At 39.0% G+C, this 21,131-nt stretch overlaps 1 protein-coding gene across 3 annotated transcripts in view; it reads right to left on the reverse strand.

Annotated features, from left to right (window-relative positions):
* The window catches only part of SYBU (syntabulin), a 112,716-nt gene that overhangs the window by 43,271 nt on the left and 48,314 nt on the right, over window positions 1–21,131 (reverse strand). For all 3 annotated transcript variants that reach the window (XM_058698859.1, XM_058698856.1, XM_058698858.1), the window contains exon 4: window positions 5,476–5,673. In XM_058698859.1, the coding sequence (XP_058554842.1) occupies window positions 5,476–5,673 (198 nt within the window). The remainder of the gene's footprint in view (window positions 1–5,475; window positions 5,674–21,131) is intronic.

Below are 21,131 nucleotides of genomic sequence, written 5' to 3' on the forward strand. Positions count from 1 at the left end.
CAGCTCAAGTTATTATCAGGATGGCCTGCCCCAGGTAAGTTGTCTAGCTCTCCTTTATTTCACAGAACTAACTTTGAAGTGAAGGCATGCTACTGATAAACACAGGAACATCTGTAGCTATCAGCTGTATGAGAAACAGCCTCCATCTACTGAGGGAACTAGTGTTGATTAATCGCTAACCTAGCTGGTGCCTTCTGAGTTTTCTAGCATCTGCCTCTGAATGTGGGAAATAGTCTTTTTAAAGTAACCAAGCCTCTGTTATTGTTGTGAGGTTATTATAGTTCATCTGGCCAGGTCTCCAATTTCCATAGCCCGGGTGGTGTCAGATGACAAGGGAATACTGCTTTAGTTTGAATGCTGATGGAGCACAGTGACATCTTTCAAATGCAGATTTCAACATTTCAGTTTCTAAATGTGGATTTCTTTTAAATTATTGTGACCCTAACCATTTGCTTTTTATCTGTCTCCTCAATCAGCAGGTGTGTTTTTTTTTTCTCCTTCCTTGTCTTCCAATTATTTGTTTAAATCTTGTAATTGTTTCCCCAGCTCTCCATCAAGCCTTGTGGGGAAAGGATTTAGTATTTCTTTTTGTAGAATAATGACACCAAGGTCTTTTTCTTTCTCAAACTAAGATAGACCAAGTAGTAAATCCAGCATTATAGGAGGCCCAGGAATGTTGTTTAATCCCATTAGGCCTTGCCTTTCTGGGTAAAAATCACCAGGAAAACTGCAAACCAAACTTTTTTTTAAATTAATTTACTTTTTAAAATATTTTAGTTAGTTAACATACAGTGCAAAACTGGTTTCAGAAGTAGAATTTAGTGATTCCTCACTTACTTACAACACCCTGTGCTCATGGACAAGGCTCCATCACCCATCTAGCTCGTCCCCCACCCACCTCCTTCCATCAACCCTGTTTGTTCTCTGTTGTTAAGAGTCTTGGTGGTTTGTTTTCCCTCTCTTCTCTTTTTCTGCAAATCAAACTTGAGAGGAGCACCTGGGAGAAGAATTGTTACCACGGCAGATTCCTCAGAGCCCCCAGTCGGAATGTCTTCATTTCTTTCCTTCTGATCTGCACTATGGGCCAGATTTATCACATGGTATTCTGTCTTCAGTTACAAAGCAGGGATGGCACTGAGGTCTTCTTTGCATCCCTCCGACGCCCTTCTCATGCCAAACATAATCCCTTGCACAGAGTGTACACTCTATTTCTCGTTTAAATATTTATTGGACACCTACCTATAAAGACAGGCGCTGCATTAGGCTCTAGGGATTCAGTCTTGAATGTTTGCTGAACTGACTTGTAGATAAAAGGAAACCATGAAAATGCAAAGCCATTATCCAACTGGACCATAGGGATGTTTCCTTTTGCTCTTTGGTGGCAATTTTTAATTAAATGTGCATAGGCATTAAGTGATAGAAGCCAAAATGACAGAAGGCTCACTGCCTCCAAGAAGTTCCTGAACAGGTCCTGCCTGGAGGAAGGAAGGGCTTTCATGCTGTGTGTGCCACGGTGCCCAGCTGGCAAGGTGCAGGCTTGCTCAGCTCACCTTTCTAAGCCTTTCCCGGCATCCTGTGACAGATTTCCCTTCTCCTTCTGCATAGGATACTCAGTGAGCATTATTAGCTCTTTATCTAAATGACTAAAGGGGCATTTCAAGAACTCCTTTTTGAGGTGAATAGCAGTTTTCCAGAATCTAGAACAACGGACCTAAAATTAAATGGGCCTGGGTTATTTAATGTTAAAGAGTCCTGGAACATCTGTAGAAGAGACACTAATTGCTTGCTATTTTAATAAATTGGTATTGGTTCTAATGAGTTGATTTATTTTAAAAAAGTAGAGCACACATCAAGGGCTGAAGATGGGTTTGAGCTGAGGGGAGACTGTCACTTGGGGTTAGGGAGGAGGCGGAACGTTTTAACCTGAGAGCAGAATCTTCTTGTGGTTTAACAGATGAGGTCTCTGCATTTTATAAATTGTGGAGTCATCCAGGGGCCTCGTTTCCAGGATTTCCTCTCTTCATATTTATGAGACCGACAGGTTTATTCTGCTGAAAGTTCAGAGAACTATAGGTCACGGTGCAGATTTTTCTACAAAGAGCTTACTGTACAGAACTGAGTCCCACTCAAAGGCTTGAGCAACTTTTTCGCTGATGACATTAGGAATTTTAGGCAACTAAGAAATAAGCTTTAGGGATGTCTCTGACTTTGGTTAAATGCAAATAAATAAAAACATTGTTAAGATAAAGATTGTTTAGGTGATATGAATGCCTATGAGCAAGTAAATCAGAATTCTGGTGACAAAAGTTGTTTTTTGACAAAAGTGGTGTTTCAGGCTCTGCCTCTGGGCAAGGGTCATTACACCAGGATTCATAATTTCTAATAAAGGAGGTCTAAGAAACCTCAGAAATAGGAAGTGATATTTTGTGCATATGGGTATTTTTCTGGAGTATAGGTTCATAGCCCTCATGATTCCCAAAGGATCCATGAACTAAAACAACATGAAGACTGTTCTTGTTTTCTTCCTTTTATCTTTCTTTCTTTCCTTCCTTCCTTCCCTCCTTCCTTCCTTCCTTCCTTCCCTCCTCCTCCTTCCTTCCCTCCCTTGATTTCTTTTTCTTAATTGTATGCATTTTCTTCAGGATGACCTAAGGCCTTAAACATTCTCAGTAAGCAAGTGGCTGGTCTTTGGCAAGTGGGTACCTACTACTGGAGGATTAAGGACTTGCTCAGCATGAATCCTGCACACACACATACGGATTTAAGTCTTATGGTAACATATGATTATTCTTATTACGATTATTGAAACAAGGAATGATAATCTTAACGCCCATTTAACCTTAGTTTGTTCTTGCTGCACCATACTTGTCTCCTGTGTTACTCTTTCCTTGTATTGTTACCTCTATAAAATGTTTTTGGAATGAGGAGAGAGGTAGGGAGGGGGGGATGGAAAACCAAAATGAAATAACTTCACGTTGCATCCAAACCCTGCACACGTTGCATACAATGCCTGCACAGTGAAATCACTGTTTTGTTTTTTCAATTCACGCAGCTGGCATTCTTTCCTGCACCATTTTATCTTTTCAATTCCACAGCCTACCTTTGCTGTTGAGCCCCCACTATTCACCGGACTCTGTGTTAGGAATATAAAAAGAGGATGACAAGGCTCCTGCTCTTAAGCTTACATCCCATATGTTAGAGAAATAGATTCTACTGGGTGAGTACTCCTGGTTAAAAGAAAACTGAGAAGATATTTCCAAAGAACATATACAAATAGCCAATAAGCACATGAAAAGACGCTCATAGTCATTAGCCACGTAAATCAAAAGCACTATGAAATACCACTTCACACGCACTAGAATGGGTATAATAAAAAAGACAGACAGTCACAACTGTCAACAAAGATGTGGCGAGACTGGAACCCTCATACATTGCTAGTGGGGATGTAAAATGGTGCAGTCATTTTGGAAAACTTTGGCAGTTCTTCAAACTGTTAAATATGGTTACCATATGACTCAGCAATTTCTTTCCTAGGTATATACCCAAAAGAACCGAAAGCATATTCATGAAAAACTGTTACATGAACGTTCATAGCATTTATATAATAGCCAAGAACCAGAAACTATGCAAATGTCCATCACCTGTGAATGGATAAACAAAATGTATAACCATACCAAGCAAGACTTTAATAAAGAAAAAGCTGGAGGTGGCAGGTGTGAAGAGGTAGATGGGAACTCTGTACTCTCCATTCAGTTTTTCTGTAAACCTAAAATTGCTCCAAAAAAAGTCCACTTAAAACTGTGGTATAGCTATACAATGGAATATTACTGAGCCACAAAAATGAGTGAAATACTAATGCATGCTACATTGATGAACTGTGAAACATTATGCTAAGTGAAAGCAGCCAAATACAAAAGGCCATGTACTGTATGATTCCATTTATATAAGATGTCCAGAATGGGCAGGCCCACAGAGACAGAGTAAGTTAGTGGTTGCCAGGGGCTGGGGAAAAGGGAGAGCAGAGAGTAGTTGCTAATGGGTAGGAGGTTTCTTTTGGGAGATGATAAAAATGTTCTGAAATTTGATAGTGGTGATGTTTGCATAACTTTTTGAATAAACTACAAACCAGTTAATTGTATACTTTAAAAGGGTGAATACCATGGTACGTGAATTATATCTCAATTTTAAAAAGAACCACTGAGCTGGAGGAGGGAGGGGGGTAGTTCCTGTCCTTGGGTACACAAGGTAATGGTTTATTTGCTGGCTCTAATCACATCACATTCTTTTAACTCATTGTCTCTGTCTTAAGCATTGAAGGTATCCAACACTTTTTCTACAATAACCATCCTTCCCTTTTATATTCTGACATCCCCCTTTCTTTTTCATATTATTTCAAAGCAAAGGACTATTAACGAACTCATCATGACTACCATTTATCAAGAGCCTAAGAAAGGGGATTTTTTTTCACACCGTTTAAGTTGTATTCTGAGACTAAACAACATTGTCTTTGGTTGACCAAACGCAAGATGAAGAATAATCCATTAAGATGTGCTGAGCAAATCAGTTATTCAGGAAGAACAAAAGCAGACAGAGATGGAAGAGGACACAGGACCAAGCCTTGGCTCCAATGAAATAAAGCTGTCTATAGCTCCTTGCACAATAATGCCATCACCAAACAAAAATGAGAAGACAAACGTACAGAATGAGGACTCCTATAAATCATTAATCTGTCTTTTCAGTCTCATAAATACGTACAGCATTCACTGTGGGTGTCCAAGAAAATAACGCAATATGGCAGCTCTCAATGCCAACGCTCAGAGATTTTTACTTTAAAGTTATAACTTTAGTTTTACTAAAACTGTACTTATTCATATAACATATATATTTCTGGGATGTAAAATATTTATTTATATATTGCAAATTCTGAGAACTGACATTTTCTGGTGTTCATGGTGTCTCACCCATTGTAATAAAAATCTCCATTTCATCTCATATTTTACAATATTGAACATCTATATGTATACATATAACATCATATTCATATTTAATTTTTTAAAAGCAAATAAAATAACGAGGCCAGTAAGTATGCCCAGCCCTATAGATCTGCATCGAGATAACCTGTTTTCATCATCTGTAGGCACTTTAGGTGGTTCCAAGTAATTTCATCGTATAATTTCTGCTAGAATTACATAGTATAAATGTGTTAGACCATCCAGTTTACATTTCTCCAACTTTGCTCTTTTTTCTATGTCTATATAATGCACACATGTCCCTACACTTACTCAATTATTAACAATAAGTACACAAAATATTCCACTCTCTGCCCACTTCCTTAAAAAAAAAAAGAGAGATGTTTCTGGGTAGTGGGTATAACATCAATATAGTATTCTTTGTCTTGATATACAAGTGCTTTGTTTCAAATGTGAAATCACCCCAGTCATATTGTTCTGAGAAAAACATTAAAAGTGCATTTACCTGGCTTTACAAGGCCTGACTTTGGTTCCTTCTTATATCGAGATGACTGGATGCTTCCTTCACTAACCATTCCAACTGTGCATTTCTTTCTGGAAAAGTCTTCATCACTTCCAGGGCAAAAGCCAACAGGGCTGTTTCCGGTATCCGAGGGTGTCTTCACAGGAGACACTGACTGGCTACTGGGACAGCCTGTGTCATCTGGAAGACAGGAATCAATAAGTGTTTAATGAGGAGGAGGAAATCAATGATGGCAAAGAGAAGCCATGCAGTGAGCCATGCACACGTGCACTCACACACACGTGCACGGCTCAGGAGGCTCTGGGTTAATGCCTGGGGATGCCTCTCCTTTTATTTTCCATATTTTGGCCAATTGTGTTAACAAAGAAAATATCAGCTATCATAGAACATTATTTTAAGGCAAAATCTTCTAAGCTTTTTGGACCACAAGTATTCCTGTAACATTCATGTTGTCAACACGTAAAGATTTGTCTGTTTTAACACTTTAGGTAGTATCCTTTTGGGTCAAAACTGTCTATAGATTTTTTCATGCAGTTAGTAATAAAAAGTTCACCATAGCAACTTGGGGGCATTAGTGTGAACTCTTCAGAAGTGTTTGTGTTAGGAAAAAAACGTTACTTGAATATCACTGACCACATCCAGTTTTCGATTACTTGGCTTATCAACTGGTCAATAGAGTTTGAGAGGTAACAGAGTTGGCTTTTGGAGTTCAAGGGAGCAGAAAAAAGTGATCCTGTTTTATTACCATACATACCCACCCAAAATATATTAATCCAATATCTTGCTGTCTGTGCTAAACTGGTAAAATGAAAATAATATTCAATTAGAAACTTTCTATAATCTATAACTTTCAAGTCATAGATTATAACTATGATCATTATTATAAGCTACCATGTATGATATGAAATGACCTGTGTAGATGCTTATTAAGCAAACAGGAAAGTCATAGCTGGCTCCTATAAATGCTTTCCATAATATTCATCGTGGTTGGTTAATTCATTTATACTTTGATGATGAGAACTGTATGGGAATTTAAAGTAAATCAATATTACTTAAAAGTATGTCAAATCAAAATAGTCAATTAGTGGTAAATATTCATTACTAAATAATTCATTATACAGAAATATTTTGACGGCAGGGTTACTTTGGTAACTCATAAGAGAAAAAAATGAATAAAGACTTTTAGTACTAAACTTTAGAACTATTACATTTTTATGAATATTAAAAGAATTAAAATAATTTGCTCCCCATGAAAGACCATCTTAAACTCCATAGCTTTTTAAATAAAGACTGAAAGAGAACTAGGCATGAATAAAATATACTGGTTGCCTGAAATAAGATGACTAGAATCCATATAAAAAGTAATTGCCATTGTTTCATTTTTGGCTTTTATTTCAGTTTTTATGAAACTGATATTAAGAAATATCCTAGTTTCTGGAACAAAGTGAACTTGGCACTGGTAAAATGATTTGTTTCTCCTAATATCCTTTTTTCCTTTTTCCTTTTGGACATACTATACACACAGGACCTCAATGGTCCATTCTTGGAAGTGGATGGTTTTTAGTGCACTGTTCATGCCTTCTGCCTTGGCTCCTCTTTTATTTTTTTTATTTTATTTTTTTTAATTTTTTTTTAACGTTTATTTATTTTTGAGACAGAGAGAGACAGAGCATGAACAGGGGAGGAGCAGAGAGAGAGGGAGACACAGAATCTGAAACAGGCTCCAGGCTCTGAGCTGTCAGCACAGAGCCCGACGCGGGGCTTGAACTCACGGACCGTGAGATCGTGACCTGAGCCGAAGTCGGACGCTTAACCGACCAAGCCACCCAGGCACCCCTTGGCTGCTCTTTTAAAAATGCCAGTTCTTACCAAACTCCAGAAGAAATTCTGGCCCTGAATTACAGTGATGAGAAACCCCTCTGGGCTGCTACCTCTCAACTATTTCATCAAGTATTGTCCCTGCCTTTTTCTCACATTTGCATGCCTCATGCTTCAACCCAAAGAAATCCTAGTTTCCCTCTAAAGGTGCAAAGCTGCTAATTACTCAGACAGATTCCAGCAATTTTACAAGGCTCAACAGGTCTGTACATTGCCTCAGGAGGTCCTCTGTTCTTGATTCCTCCGATTCCAAAACAGATAAACCCAAGCAAATGAGGTCTAATCATTCAAAAATACCCACTGCCTTTAAAATTATTTCCTTATGAGTCACTTCCATAAATTACTCCTTCGGAAAGAAAGATGGCCCAAATAGAAATCCATGCTTCAAATTCTCTACCCTAAAATGTAATTTTTCTTGAAAACTCTCAGACTCAAGGGAACCAAGTCCAACAATGTCCAGTATTGAGAAACACTGTCAAAATTATAATTTAAATAGATAGAAAGCAAATGTGTTTTGTTGGTTCTATTATCATTTTGCCAGGAATATGTATAAACCATGTTTTCAGTACTAATAATGTTAAGGATTAAGTGCTAGGTCTGGTGAAAAATTGGGACGTGAAATTATATAGAAAAGTGGCAGTTTAGGGAAGGCAGAAGTACATGGAATGTGTGCTTCACCTATATTTACAGCTAGTATCTCCAGGAGAAGGGATTTAGAAGATGAATACTTAAATAAATCTGACGTAGGTACTACATACAGCATCTGAATCACTACATAAACTGGTGTTCACCCACATCTCCTAACTGTCTAGTACTGCCCTTCATCTTGAGGGGGAAACAATAGACATGATCTTTCATTGGTTAAACAAACATATACATATATATAGCAAGTCTTGGCACTGAACCAGCCCACAGGCATTATACCCAGCCCCCACACTGATGGAGCTTATAAATAAGCAAAAGGGATGGGGTAAATATCACTTACAATACATAGTTCCTGTAAATTGGCAAGTTTGTTAAAGCAAATCCATACTCAAGAAAGTCGGTGAGTTATCAAAGTTTGGGGGTATTCACCTGTTTTGTCTGATGGGATCAATACTAACAAAAGAATCTGGTTTTAGACAGGGCAAGGCCATTAAATTTCCTACTAGAGAGAATAAACTTTAAGTCATGCAAAGTAAGACCCTAGCAAAGGCAACAGAAGCCCCTGTACCAGGGAGTCATCCGGTAACCTGAGGCACCTGAGGTATTTTCCTCTGGTAGCACTGAAAAAGTCATTATTTTTTCAACAAGTCTTGCTTAAGATTCCTTTCCCCCTTTCCCTCCCCTTCCTTGCTCTTCCTCCTCCTCCTTTTTAACATCATGGTTTCAGTTGGAGGCAGACTACCAGTCCAGATGAAGGTGATACTCCTTTCCAAAATTCTATGTAAAATATTCTCCCTTCACATTTACTGTAAGATTCTAAGAAGACTGCAGCCAAGTTGATGCTTTTTGGTTATTCATGTCTAATCTTACTATGTGCCAAACTACATGTGGATCAAGCACATACTTAAAGAGATTTATTTATTAAACCCACTTCAGTTAAACCCTTTGAGTACGCCTTCTGTTTCCTGCTGTTACTAGCTGAGTTTGTCCTGTGGAATCCATAGATTTATAACCACAGAATTTATAATTATGGCTTTTTTGGTTATGTTAGTATAAAGAAATTATCAATGACAAAAATTTCTAAGACGACGCCATGAGGAAACTATTTCAGGGCCGGAAATGACTGAAATCCTGAATGATCTACCCAAAAAGTGTGGAGTGTTTCAAATTTCCAGAAAAATGCCTGAGAAAAACAAGAACATTTCAGCCTGGCTTTGGCATAGGGAACCTTTCCTGAAAGGCTTTAGGAAAAGCATGTGGAAGACTGTCAGTCTATTGGAGAGGGAGAAGTTTTTCTTTTAAAACACACACACACACACACACACACACACACACACACACACCTCTACCACAGCGCTTACACAATTGAGCTTTTACACTTCTTTATTATTCACAGTAAGTATAACTTCATTAAAAAAAAACATACAACAAGACCAAGTTTCATGTTTTACACATTGTGATCCATTTGAAAATACAGGATAACTTCCTTCTGAGGTAAATAATTTTAAATCCCACTTAAATAGGCCCAGGATGGTCCCTGGTGGAGCAGGGGTAAAGGTGACTCTTATCAAGGCTTTTGATCACCACCTATAATGAAGGAGACTAATTTACATTTCCTTCTTGATTTATATTAAGGAATAGGTTATTTTGTTCTTGTTCATTTGCTCTGAATCTGTCAACACACAGGATTAAGGATAAAGAAAGAATACTCATAGATCCAGGAAGTTCCACAAGCTGTGGCCTATCTAAAGTCCTGTAAAGAAACAGACCTACTAAATAGTTTCCAAATTGTTGTTAAGGAAAAAAAATGTTGAGGTCTCTATAAAGACAGTGAGACAAAATTATTATAATTTTGTAGCCTGGGGATTGTTTTAAAAAAATGTCCTTTAATCTATTTTTCCTCTTTACATTACAAGCTCTTTAAGAATATGGGACATAGTTAATAATTGTACAATTACAATTCTGAAAAAATGTGTATATAAGTATATTTTAAAATAATTTGTATCTTGGGGCACCTGGGTGGCTCAGTTGGTTACGCATCCGACTCTTGATTTTGGGTCAGGTCACGATCTCACAGTTTATGGGATCGAGCCTTGCATCAAGCTCTGTGCTAACAGTGCAGAGACTGCTTGAGAGTCTCTCTTTCCCTCTCTCTCTCTGCTAGTGCTCTCTCTCTCTCTCAAAAATAAATAAACTTAAATATATATATATATATATACATATATATATATATATATATATATTTAAAATAATTTGTATCTTATTTTAAATGCATTAAAGGAACTTGCTAAGTTAAAGGAAATCTGTTGGGGTTGTTAAAATTTTAACTTACTATTTATTTATTATTTAATTTAATGTTTATTTATTATTGAGAGAGAGAGAGAGAGGAGACAGAGCACAAGCAGAAAGGCAGAGAGACAGGGAGACACAGAATCCGAGGCAAGCTCCAGGCTGTCAGCACAGAGCCCGATGTGGGGCTTGAACCCACAAATGGTGAGATAATGACCTGAGCCAAAGTCAGATACTTAACTGACTAAGCCATCCAAGTGCCCCTAACTTAATCCTTAAAATCATAAAAGTAATAATTCTTAATGCAGAGGATCTAGATAGAGTACAGAAGAGTACAAAGAAGTAAAAAGAGAAAATAAACAGACAATAGTTTCCTATAACATGAAAAATATTTAACAATTTTGCATATTTCTTATTGATCTTTTAATTATGCATATGGTTTACTTTCTCTCTTGCTTTTTAAAGCTCTGTTTCAACATATAGTATAGACAGTTTCATTACTCTGTTACTGAATACTTTCCCCAGGAACCTGTTAGGCTATAAAGAAAGAAGCTATTAAAGACTGACAGGAGCCAACACAAAAGGGCCCACATTGGCCAAAGATGGGACAATTTGAGCATCAGAAAGAATACATAATTAATGCCAGCTGACTGATAACCACTGGATACACAAAAAAATTCTGTGAGCTCAGAGTCATAAAAATAGGAAACTACAGAGAGAAAGAAGGACCCTTTTCACCTAAAAGAATGCCAACACACTGGAAATCATTGGCAGTGATCTAGGGACCAATTCTTTATATTGAACTGTGGCAATTAAAAGGAAAGAAAAAACTAGCATATATCCTGATTGAAAAACCGTTCCTGTACAAACTATATTTCAGTATAACTGAAATCCCTCACTGATATTGGAGAGTTCTCCTTTACAGAAGCATCTGGTTAATGAAAATATATGGAATAACAGAAAGTTACTTTTTTGTAACTATTTTTTAAATGTTTATTTATTTATTTTGAGAGATAGAGAGTGCGAGCATGCAGGGGAGAGGGGCAGAGAGAGGGAGAGAGAGAATTCCAAGCAGGCTCCATATTTTGCGTGGAGCCCAATGTGGGGCTCGATCTCAAGACCATGAGATCATGCATGAGCTAAAATCAAGGAGTCAGATGCTTAATTGACTGAGCCACCCAGGTGCCCCAATTTTGTAATTGTTTCTAATGAAAGAATTGATTTAGATAACACACATAATAGATGAGCCATGAGACAACAGTCTGATAGAGAATATCCAGTGAAGAGATCAGACCTTACCCATCTCTACCCATTCTTAGCATCACCAGTAGTGGGATAACAGACATGATGTACCTTCTGATGGGATGTCCAGATGAAACACACAGCTTTCCCCATGAAGTATTCTTGCCACAAAAATTTCCCCTGAATCTAACCAAGTTTAAAGCTAATGTCCACCTTATAAAATATATGGAGAACAGAGAGTAATGAGTTAAAACAGGGGCTGGCAAGCTGCAACCTGCAGGCAAATTCTGCTTGCTGCCTGCTTTTGTAAACAGAATGTTACTGGAACACAGCCATGCTGAATCCTTTAGGTATTGTCTACTGTGGCTTTCCAGCTACAATGGCAGAGTTGAATAATTATGACACAGATCGTCTGGCTAGCACAGTCGTAAATATTTACTATTTTGTTCTTTACAGAAAAAGTTGTTTGGCCTCTGGGTTAAATGATATGAGGAAGCAAACAGACACTTTTGAAACAACTGGAGCTATTTCAATATTCTCCATGATACCAAGGAATTATGGTAATTGTGCAGTAATGAAAATGGCACTATGATTAGGTAAGAAAATGTCAATTTTTTAAAGAAATGCTTGCTGAGGTGTATAGGTAGAAATGAAATGACATGAGGCCTGGAGATTTGCTTTTTAAAATGCTTCAGCAAAGTAAACAAAGAAAAAAGGGAATAGATGTAGCAAATATGACAATATCTTGTTATTGCTTAATCTTGTCAAAGTAGATAAGCAGTATATGGGGGTCACTGTAATATTCTGTTTCTGAGTATGTTTTTAAAAGTTCCCTGGGGCGCCTGGGTGGCTCAGTCGGTTAAGCGGCCGACTTCGGCTCAGGTCATGATCTCGCAGTCTGTGGGTTCGAGCCCCGCGTCGGCTCTGTGCTGACAGCTCAGAGCCTGGAGCCTGTTTCAGATTCTGTGTCTCCCTCTCTCTGACCCTCCCCCGTTCACGCTTTGTCTCTCTCTGTCTCAAAAATAAATAAAAAAATGTTAAAAAAATTTTTTAGAAGTTCCAAAATATTTGATTTAATTTCTCAAAAACTTACTTTAAATGAGTAATTATTTAAAATAGATACAAACAGGGGCGCCTGGGTGGCGCAGTCGGTTAAGCGTCCGACTTCAGCCAGGTTAACGATCTCGCACTCCGTGAGTTCGAGCCCCGCGTCGGGCTCTGGGCTGATGGCTCAGAGCCTGGAGCCTGTTTCCGATTCTGTGTCTCCCTCTCTCTCTGCCCCTCCCCCGTTCATGCTCTGTCTCTCTCTGTCCCAAAAATAAATAAAAAAACGTTGAAAAAAAAAATTTAAAATAGATACAAACATATCATTTTAAAAAGTCAATTCCATCTTGTGGGTTATTTTAGGTTGTTTCTAATTTTGTCACTACTGTTGAAATTGTTTTGAATAACACATTTTAAAAATAAATCTTTGGTCAATTTTTTTTATTGACTTACAGAACGTATATCCAAAGTGGAATTACTAAGCCCTCAAAGAAGTTTGAGACAACTTATACTCCTATTATTATTGAATGAGAGTGTCCTACTTATAAAATCCCCGCAAGTATTGAATACCATTTGTTTGCATTTTTGCCAAATTAATAATGAAAAACATATTTTTGATGTTTTAGCTGCATATATTTAATTATTAGTGAAGCTTAATGTCTTTCATATGTTCACTGGATCTTTTTACTTAGTCTATGAATTGTTAGTTTGTCAATTTTTCCACTAAAATGTTATGGATTTCTTATTGATCTGTAAGAAATCCTTATATATATGAAGGGCACTAATCCGTTGTTATGTTTCACTGAGTTTGCTTGTTTTTAATTTACAGTATTTTTAAAAAAAATTTTAATATTTTTGAGAGAGAGAGAGAGAGACAGCACGAGCAGGGGAGGGGCAGAAAGAGGGAGACAGAATCCGAAGCAGGCTCCAGGCTCCAAGCTGTCAGCACAGAGCCCAACGCAGGGCTGAACGCACCAACAGTGAGACCATGATCTGAGCCAGAGATTGATGCCCAACCGACTGACTGACTCACCCAGGCGCCCCTTAATTTACAATGTTTTGACATACAAACCTTCTTCTACTTCTAGTTGTCAAATCTCTCCATATTTTCCTTTGTGATTTCTTCTGATGCTTTAATGATTAGAATGTCCTTCTTCACTCCAAGATCAATTAAACATTTACTTATATTTTCTTCTAGATTTTTATAGTTTCACTCTTCATTTAAATTTAATCCATCTAGAATTCATTAATTTTTTAATGTTTTATTTATTTTTGAGAGAGAGAGAGAGAAAGAGAGAGAGAAATCGTGAGTGGGGGAGGGGCAGCAAGAGAGTGAGACCGAGAATCCAAGCAGGCTCCGCACTGACAGTGCGGAGCCTGACTTGGGGCTTGAATTCATGAATCATGAGATTCATGATCTGAGCCCAAATCAAGAGTCGGACACTTAACTGACTGAGCCACATAGGCACCCCTGGAATTCATTTTAAGAGGCGATGGGAGGTTAGATGCCAACTTTATTATTATTATTTAATTTTTTAAGGAAATTTATTCTTTCCATATTACTTTGCAATGTTTTTTTGGTAAAAATTTGAAATCAATGAATATTTCTTGCAAAGCGAGTATATATACATTTAAAATCCACATTTAAAAATAATAAGCTTGCCCAGTTAAGATTGTGTGTGTGTGTGTGTGTGTGTGTGTGTGTGTGTGTGTATCACATAATTTCCTGAGATTTAACTACAGTGCCTAACAACCAATGTCATCAAACTTTTGGTGGCAATTATGATGACCAAGTCACTACTTCATCCTTGCACCAATTCCATACAAAAGTAAAACACAGGTTATAAAGATTACAAACAAAATATTTCTTCAAAGTCCAAGAAACATTTCTGAAACTTCTGGTTCATTTTTGAATTTAGATCTTGGAGCTCATTTGTTTCCCAAAATGCTGAACTAAACAATTCCAGAAGATGTACTTAAAAATAACATCAGGCAGAGGAAAACGTGGTTTTATGCCATGACGTCTTGAAACATTCAGTTATGGTTTGATGTTCTTCAGTGTTCACTTGAATAATTTGGAGGAAAAAAAATCATTGTTGTTCTAAGGAAACATTAAACTACATGGAAATTTAGTTGATTCTCAGGAATGACTGAAGCATTTACAGACTACTTACTCATCCATTCAACAAATATTTACTATCTATGTGCTGGACACTGCTGTAAGTGTTAGTATTATTTCTGTTCCAGATCTTAACATTTCCCAAGACAGTCTGATGGAGACATAAAACGTCACAGTTTAAACTCATGCTTAATCTGAACCTTGTGAAATTCCTACCACAAACCATTCAAATGCATTGAAAGGATGTAGGTAAGATAAGAAAAGTGATACTTATTAAGTAGCTATCAAGTAACACTAATTTTTAATAATATTTCATAGGTGGGAAAGCTGAGGCCCAGAGAGGTTAAGAATTCCACAGTCATACAACTACTAAGTAACTAACTCAAGATTCAAACTCAGGTTTCCCTGACCCTGAAATCTGTTTTCTTCACTACCACAAGCCAGTTTCTTTCTAAAATTTTCTACCTATGTTTGTTCCAAGAGGAAACAGCAGCAATTCTGGGAATGCTCAAATTAAAAACAGACAAAGGAAGCTGTTAGAAAGAAGCCATCCCATAATAAACAGACCACAAAAATTCGAGGCAAGAAGTTCTAGCTGGTTCTAGTTTTCCAATATTCTTGCTTCAACACTGTAACCATATAATGCTTGCCATTCAGAGAATTTTGCTTCTAGATTTGAACAAGACATTTTAAACTTCTTTTCCTTTACCTAATTTTAGCATTTTTTGGAGTGAGAATTCACAAGTCTACAAGGCTTTACACTAATTGCTTCAGTATTACACAGTGTGACACTACCCAACAGCCAATGTTGAAGTGTAAGAATACCATCCATCCATCCATTCAACCATCCAATTAACCATCCATCCATCCATCCATTCAACCATCCAACTAACCATCCATCCATCCATCCATCCATCCATCCATCCATCTACCCATCCATTCCTTCCACAAATAATTACTGATTTCCTATTACATGACAGGTAGTCATCTACATATTAAGGATGTCATGATGATCAAGACTCTCTAAGAGCCTTGTCCTGAAGAAGTTCACATTCTAGTGGTGGAGACAGACAGTTAATAAACAAGTAAAAAAAGAAATACATAGAGAAGATATCTGATTGTGTTTACTATTAATGAAACAAACTGGGTGATATTACATAGACTAGCTAGGTGGGGGGGTGGGAAGTATTTCATCAGACAGGATGTCATGGAAGGCCCTGAAGAGGTAGTATGAGCTGAGACGAAACACATGAGAAGACACTAATCATGGAAAAGGCAGGGAAAAGAACTCCAGGTAGAGGGAGCAATAAGGAGTTTGGTATATTGAGGAAACTGAAGGAAGGCCAGGAAGGGTGATAAGGAGAGAAGGACTAATGATGAGGTTGGAGGGAGGCAGAGGCCAGAGCATGTGTAAGATTATAGGCCAGGAATCCCAAGTTTATGTTAAGTGCGATGGAAGCCTTAAAGTGCATTAAGCAGATGACAACAATTTGGTTTGTGGAGAACAGACTGTATTCGTGATGATATATCTAGCTAATATTTACTGAGTGCCTACTAAGTACCAGGCATGTTGTCATAAGTTTTATTAAGTTAACCTAATAACCCTTCAAGACAGGCACTAATATCATCCTGCTTTGCAGAAGGCATACAAACCTAGCACTAGAATTTAAGCCACCTGCTCGAGGTTGTAGTCAGTGACTGGTAGAGCCATGGTATGAATCCAAACAGGCTCACTCCAGAGCCTCCTTTTTAACCATTATGTAGTGTGGCCCCTTTAGGAATGAATGAGCCCAAGCATATAAACATGTGGAGCCCCTGACATGGTGGAAATCAGAGATGATAATGGTTTGACTAGGTGGTAGCTGTGAAAAAATCGAAGAAAGTAGATGGATTTGGGATTTATTTTGGAAAAATAATTGGAAGCATTTGATTCACAATAATGAAAAATAGGAAGGGATCGAGGATGTCTTCAAGTGTTTTTTTGTTTTTGTTTTTTAGAGACAGAGAGAGAGCACTAGGGAGAGGGGCAGAGGGACAGAGAAAGAAAGTAAGAGAGAGAGAGAGAGAGAGAGAGAGAGAGAGAGAGAGAGAGAGAATCTCAAGCAGACTCCATGCTCAGTGCAGAGCCTGACATGGGGCTTGATCCCATGGATCATTACCTGAGCTGAAATCAAGAGTTGGATGCTAAAATGACTGAGCCACCCAGGCGCCCCTCTTCAAGGTTTTTTTGTGTAAGCAACTGGTCCGTGGTGGTCATTTCTGAGTTGGAGAAAAATGGGTTTATGAGCATGTAGGTGCTGCAACCAAGAATTCTGTTTTTGATATGTTAATTATGAGGTACAAACTAACCATGAACTGGAAGATATCAACTAGGCAGTTGGATATGAGAGCCTGAAGCTCAGGGGAGAGGCCAGAAGCATCACCATCCTACAGCTGACAAATTTAGAGGTGGGAGCCCTTGGGGAGGGCAGGAGGAGGAGGGGGTAATGTGACAAGTGAGGACAAGGAGAGGGGGGAGCCAGCAATGGTGCCCAAGAAGTGACTTGAGAGGCAGGTGGAGCCTCAGAGGGGTGGGACCACAGAGGCTAAGGAGGAAAATCCTTCCTAAGGGAGGGGCTTGTTCATTTGTGTTGAGTGCTGCTGGGAAGTCACAGAAAATGAGGGCAGACAAGAGAAAGATTGGCCAGCAAGGCCACTCACATGCCTGGCAAGGGCAAATTATGGAGTTTTGCTGTGAAAAGGAGAAACAGGATGGCAGGCACAAAGAGATGAGGGGTCAAAGGAGCCTATTTCCTTTAAGGATGTGTCTACTCGAGTGAGTGTATGTGTGAGCTGGTGGAAACGAGCTGGGGAAAGTAATGCAACGAAGCCCTTCCACCAACACTTGTCACCTACATCTATAAAAATGGAGAGTGGAGTAATTATTTAATGAATGTCTCCCTGGTTTCTTGGAGACAAAATAATCATCTCCCATGCAAACATTCCTGGGATTTCTGAGCTATTTTGGAGCTTTGAGCGCTCCCTAATGTCATTCTGGTGCATACTTCGGCGGTGGAGAAGGATGAGAGTAAGTGAAGTAAAGGAAGGCAGGTGTCCATTTCTTCATAGGACGCACGCTGTTTTGGAAAGAAGGGCCCCTACTTGGTTTTTCACCAAGCATCAAGATGTTTGATTTGTGTTAGCAGCCAGAGGAGAAGAAGTTTGGAGGGTAAAATATCTCGGTTCCAACTAAATAGTTAATGTAGTGTGAGAAAGGACACTATGGAAGGGTTCTGGTGAGGGGGTAGCAGGTGCAGAAACAGGGGGGCAGTGTGGCTCTGTCACTGCCCCAAGACAGGGGTGCCCAGCAGGTGGTGTGTCGAGGGGATCTGTCCTGCAAGCTTCCATTTTCTGTGCTTGGTCCTTTCGGAATGATGGTTCTGAAATAGGCATGTTACTAATACTTCTGATTCCCTCTCCTTAGCAATAGGGGTTTATTTGCAGTTTCTGATGCCATGCCTTTTTAAAGACTCAGTTATTTTTTTAAAGGTTCCTTGGTGGGAGAAGATGAGAGAGAGGGAGATGGGGAGGTGAGGGAGGAGCACTGGAAGGACCATCAGAAGGAAAGAGGAGACAGACAGAGACAGATCAAGAAGCTATCTCATCATCTCTTGAAGACTCTTTAACAAGGACACTGCAAACCTCTCCAAGGACACCTGAGTTAAACTTAGCTGTCTTGTAGCAACGTAAATATCGTTTCCCTTTTGTTCTATTTTTCTCACACTGAGAATCTGAATATAATGATGGTCAGGAAGGAGGAAGGGATACAAATGAAGAAAAGTTAAGGAAAAAGCGATACTCACATAGTTCCTGTAATTGCTACCTTTGGGTTTTATCTATTAAAAAAATAATAATTGTTTCAGGTAACACATGTGTAGCATGGTTTTACTTTGTTTAAAAAAGGGAATAAAGAGAAAGAGAAATATGCTCGCAGTCTAATTCCAGTGACATTCATAAAATAAGGTTCTGAATTTTGAAGGTTAACCCTACAGACAAAATGTCCACCTACGAAGAATGCATTGAATAGTGTCCCTCTCTAGAGTGGAATATGTGCTGTCCTTACAATGAACGAGGGGACTTCTCTGTGCTGACAAGCAATGTCGGGAACAGGTACTGCCTGAATACACCTTCCTGGAGACCGGAGTTCTGTGGGTACTGTTCATCACTCTGCATCAGCTCTCAGGATAGTGTCTTGCTCACAGCAGATGTTCAATAAATATTCACTTAACAAATAAACAGAAAGGATCACCGATCAATATAGCATGATCTCACTTTGGCAAAAAGCAAAGCAAAATAAGTCCTATAAATGTGATTACATCTACTCTATGGGTTTGCACATTTTTATTACTTTGGAATTTTAAAAATACAATAATTAGCATTAAAATATAATCCTCACAAACACCTCAGAATAAATACAAGGGTTGGTTAGGGTCCACAGACTCATGAATTCTGAGGGTTGGGTTAGAGTTTGTGAGGAATGCTAACTGTATGGTCACCCACACAAAAGGAGACAGAATAAAGACAGAGCCAGCCAGGAAAAAGGAGAAGCCCCGGGAAAATTCAGACAGCAGCGGAAAGCTGAAGGATGAGTTTCTGCAGGGAGGGGGGTGAGTGTTGGATGAGCCCACATGACAGCACTGGGAGGCACTGGGAACCTTGGTTTGGGTTCCCTAAAAAGAAAGAGCGATCTTTCAGACCTACAAATACAAAGAACAAATCGGTGGTTGCCAGAGGGGAGGGAAAGGGGAAGAAGGGAAAATTGGGTGAAGGGGAGTGGGAGATATAGGCTTCCAGTTAGAAAATAAATCACAAGAATAAAAGGTACGGCACAGGGAATACAGTCAATGGTACTGGAATAGCGTTGTGAGCACAGCATACACAGAGGGTTCCTGAAACACTATGTTGTACACCTGAAGCTAATGTAACATTGTGTGTCAACTACACTGAAAATTAAAAAAAAAAAAAAAAAAAAAAAAAGAGAGGAGTCAGCCTGAAAAGGACTGGCTTCCTTCTGGAACCAGAGCAGTGTGACCCCAGGCAGTGGAGCCTGGGGCACTATGATTGTCCAGCAGCTGAGGAGCAGCTGTCACTGGTGTCTCTCTCCCCTTTGGCAGAAGAGGGGCTGCACAGTATCTCCAAAGCAGGAGACAGCCAAGCCGAGCAACAGGGGACATGTGGAGCAGTTACTGTGCCCGGGAGCCAGCAAAGCCACCTTCCAGTACAGGCATACTCAGCAGTCTTGTATAGCTGAAGTGCACCCCGTCTCCCCCGGGTCAGTGGGAGGAGACCAGAGCTTTCTCAAAAGCACCTGGGTGGGGGGAAGGGTGGGGTCGTGGCTAGTGTCCAGTTGTAGTGCTGGGAAATGTGAGTATGTAGCTTTGTGCGAAATTCCTTCTTGACTCTAACCTGGGCTGCTTTTTTCTCATGCCTTGCAAGTGCCGATTTGTGAGTGGAGCGTTTTCTGATTTTCTTAGCAAGAGATCTCTCTTCTAGCTACCCAGAGCACTGGAGTCACGGTTCTATTACAGAGATTAATTACTCTTTTTGACATTTGGAGATGCTAAACCGAGATGCCAAACTCTCAAGGACAGGAATGTTTCCTTCATTTAATAAACCCATTAAGTTGAGTATTAGGTACCATTCTAGTTGTTATTCCCCCAACTACTAAGATAGTACCTGCTCTCAGTAAATTTTATTAAATGAATGAAAATACTTCACTTGTCTTACTCATAATTATGCCTTCTATCAAATTTCAATAAATACTTATTAAGCAACTGCTATATGTCAGGTATAGTGCAGGGAACTATATTGTTCCTGCCTTCACGGAGCTTAGTCTACTGGAGAGTCAGGTAACTAACTATGAAATCTAAAAACCAGGTGGGTCATGTGGTATGACAGAGGAAGCATATAGTGGCACCTAACCCAGCTGTGAAATGTATCCTTCAACTACCTACCCTATACTTACCTATATTCACCTCCAGCCTTTCTTTTCTTTCTATATATGTCTTTTGGGGTCCACCCCCAGGTTTGTTACAAAGCTAAACCTTTTCCACTCATTCTCTCAATCTCTGTGTGTGTTTATTTAATTTCTTTCTTGTTTATTTCCCCTCAGCCTAACAATCTTATCAAAATACCTGTCATTTGATAAACACTCTATCTTCACTATAAATAACACTTTTCTTAAGTTTATTTATTTTAAGAGAGAGAAAGAGAAAGTGAGCTGGGGAGGGGCAGAAAGAGGGACAGAGACGGAGAGCAAGAATCCCAAGCAGACTCCATACTGTCAGCGTGGAGCCCAATGTGGGGCTTGAACTCATCAACTGTGAGATCATGACCTGAGCTGAAACCAAGACTCCATTCTAACTGATTGAGCCACCCAGGA

The sequence above is a fragment of the Neofelis nebulosa genome, chromosome 14 (genome assembly GCF_028018385.1).
Source record: "Neofelis nebulosa isolate mNeoNeb1 chromosome 14, mNeoNeb1.pri, whole genome shotgun sequence".
NCBI lineage: Eukaryota > Metazoa > Chordata > Mammalia > Carnivora > Felidae > Neofelis > Neofelis nebulosa.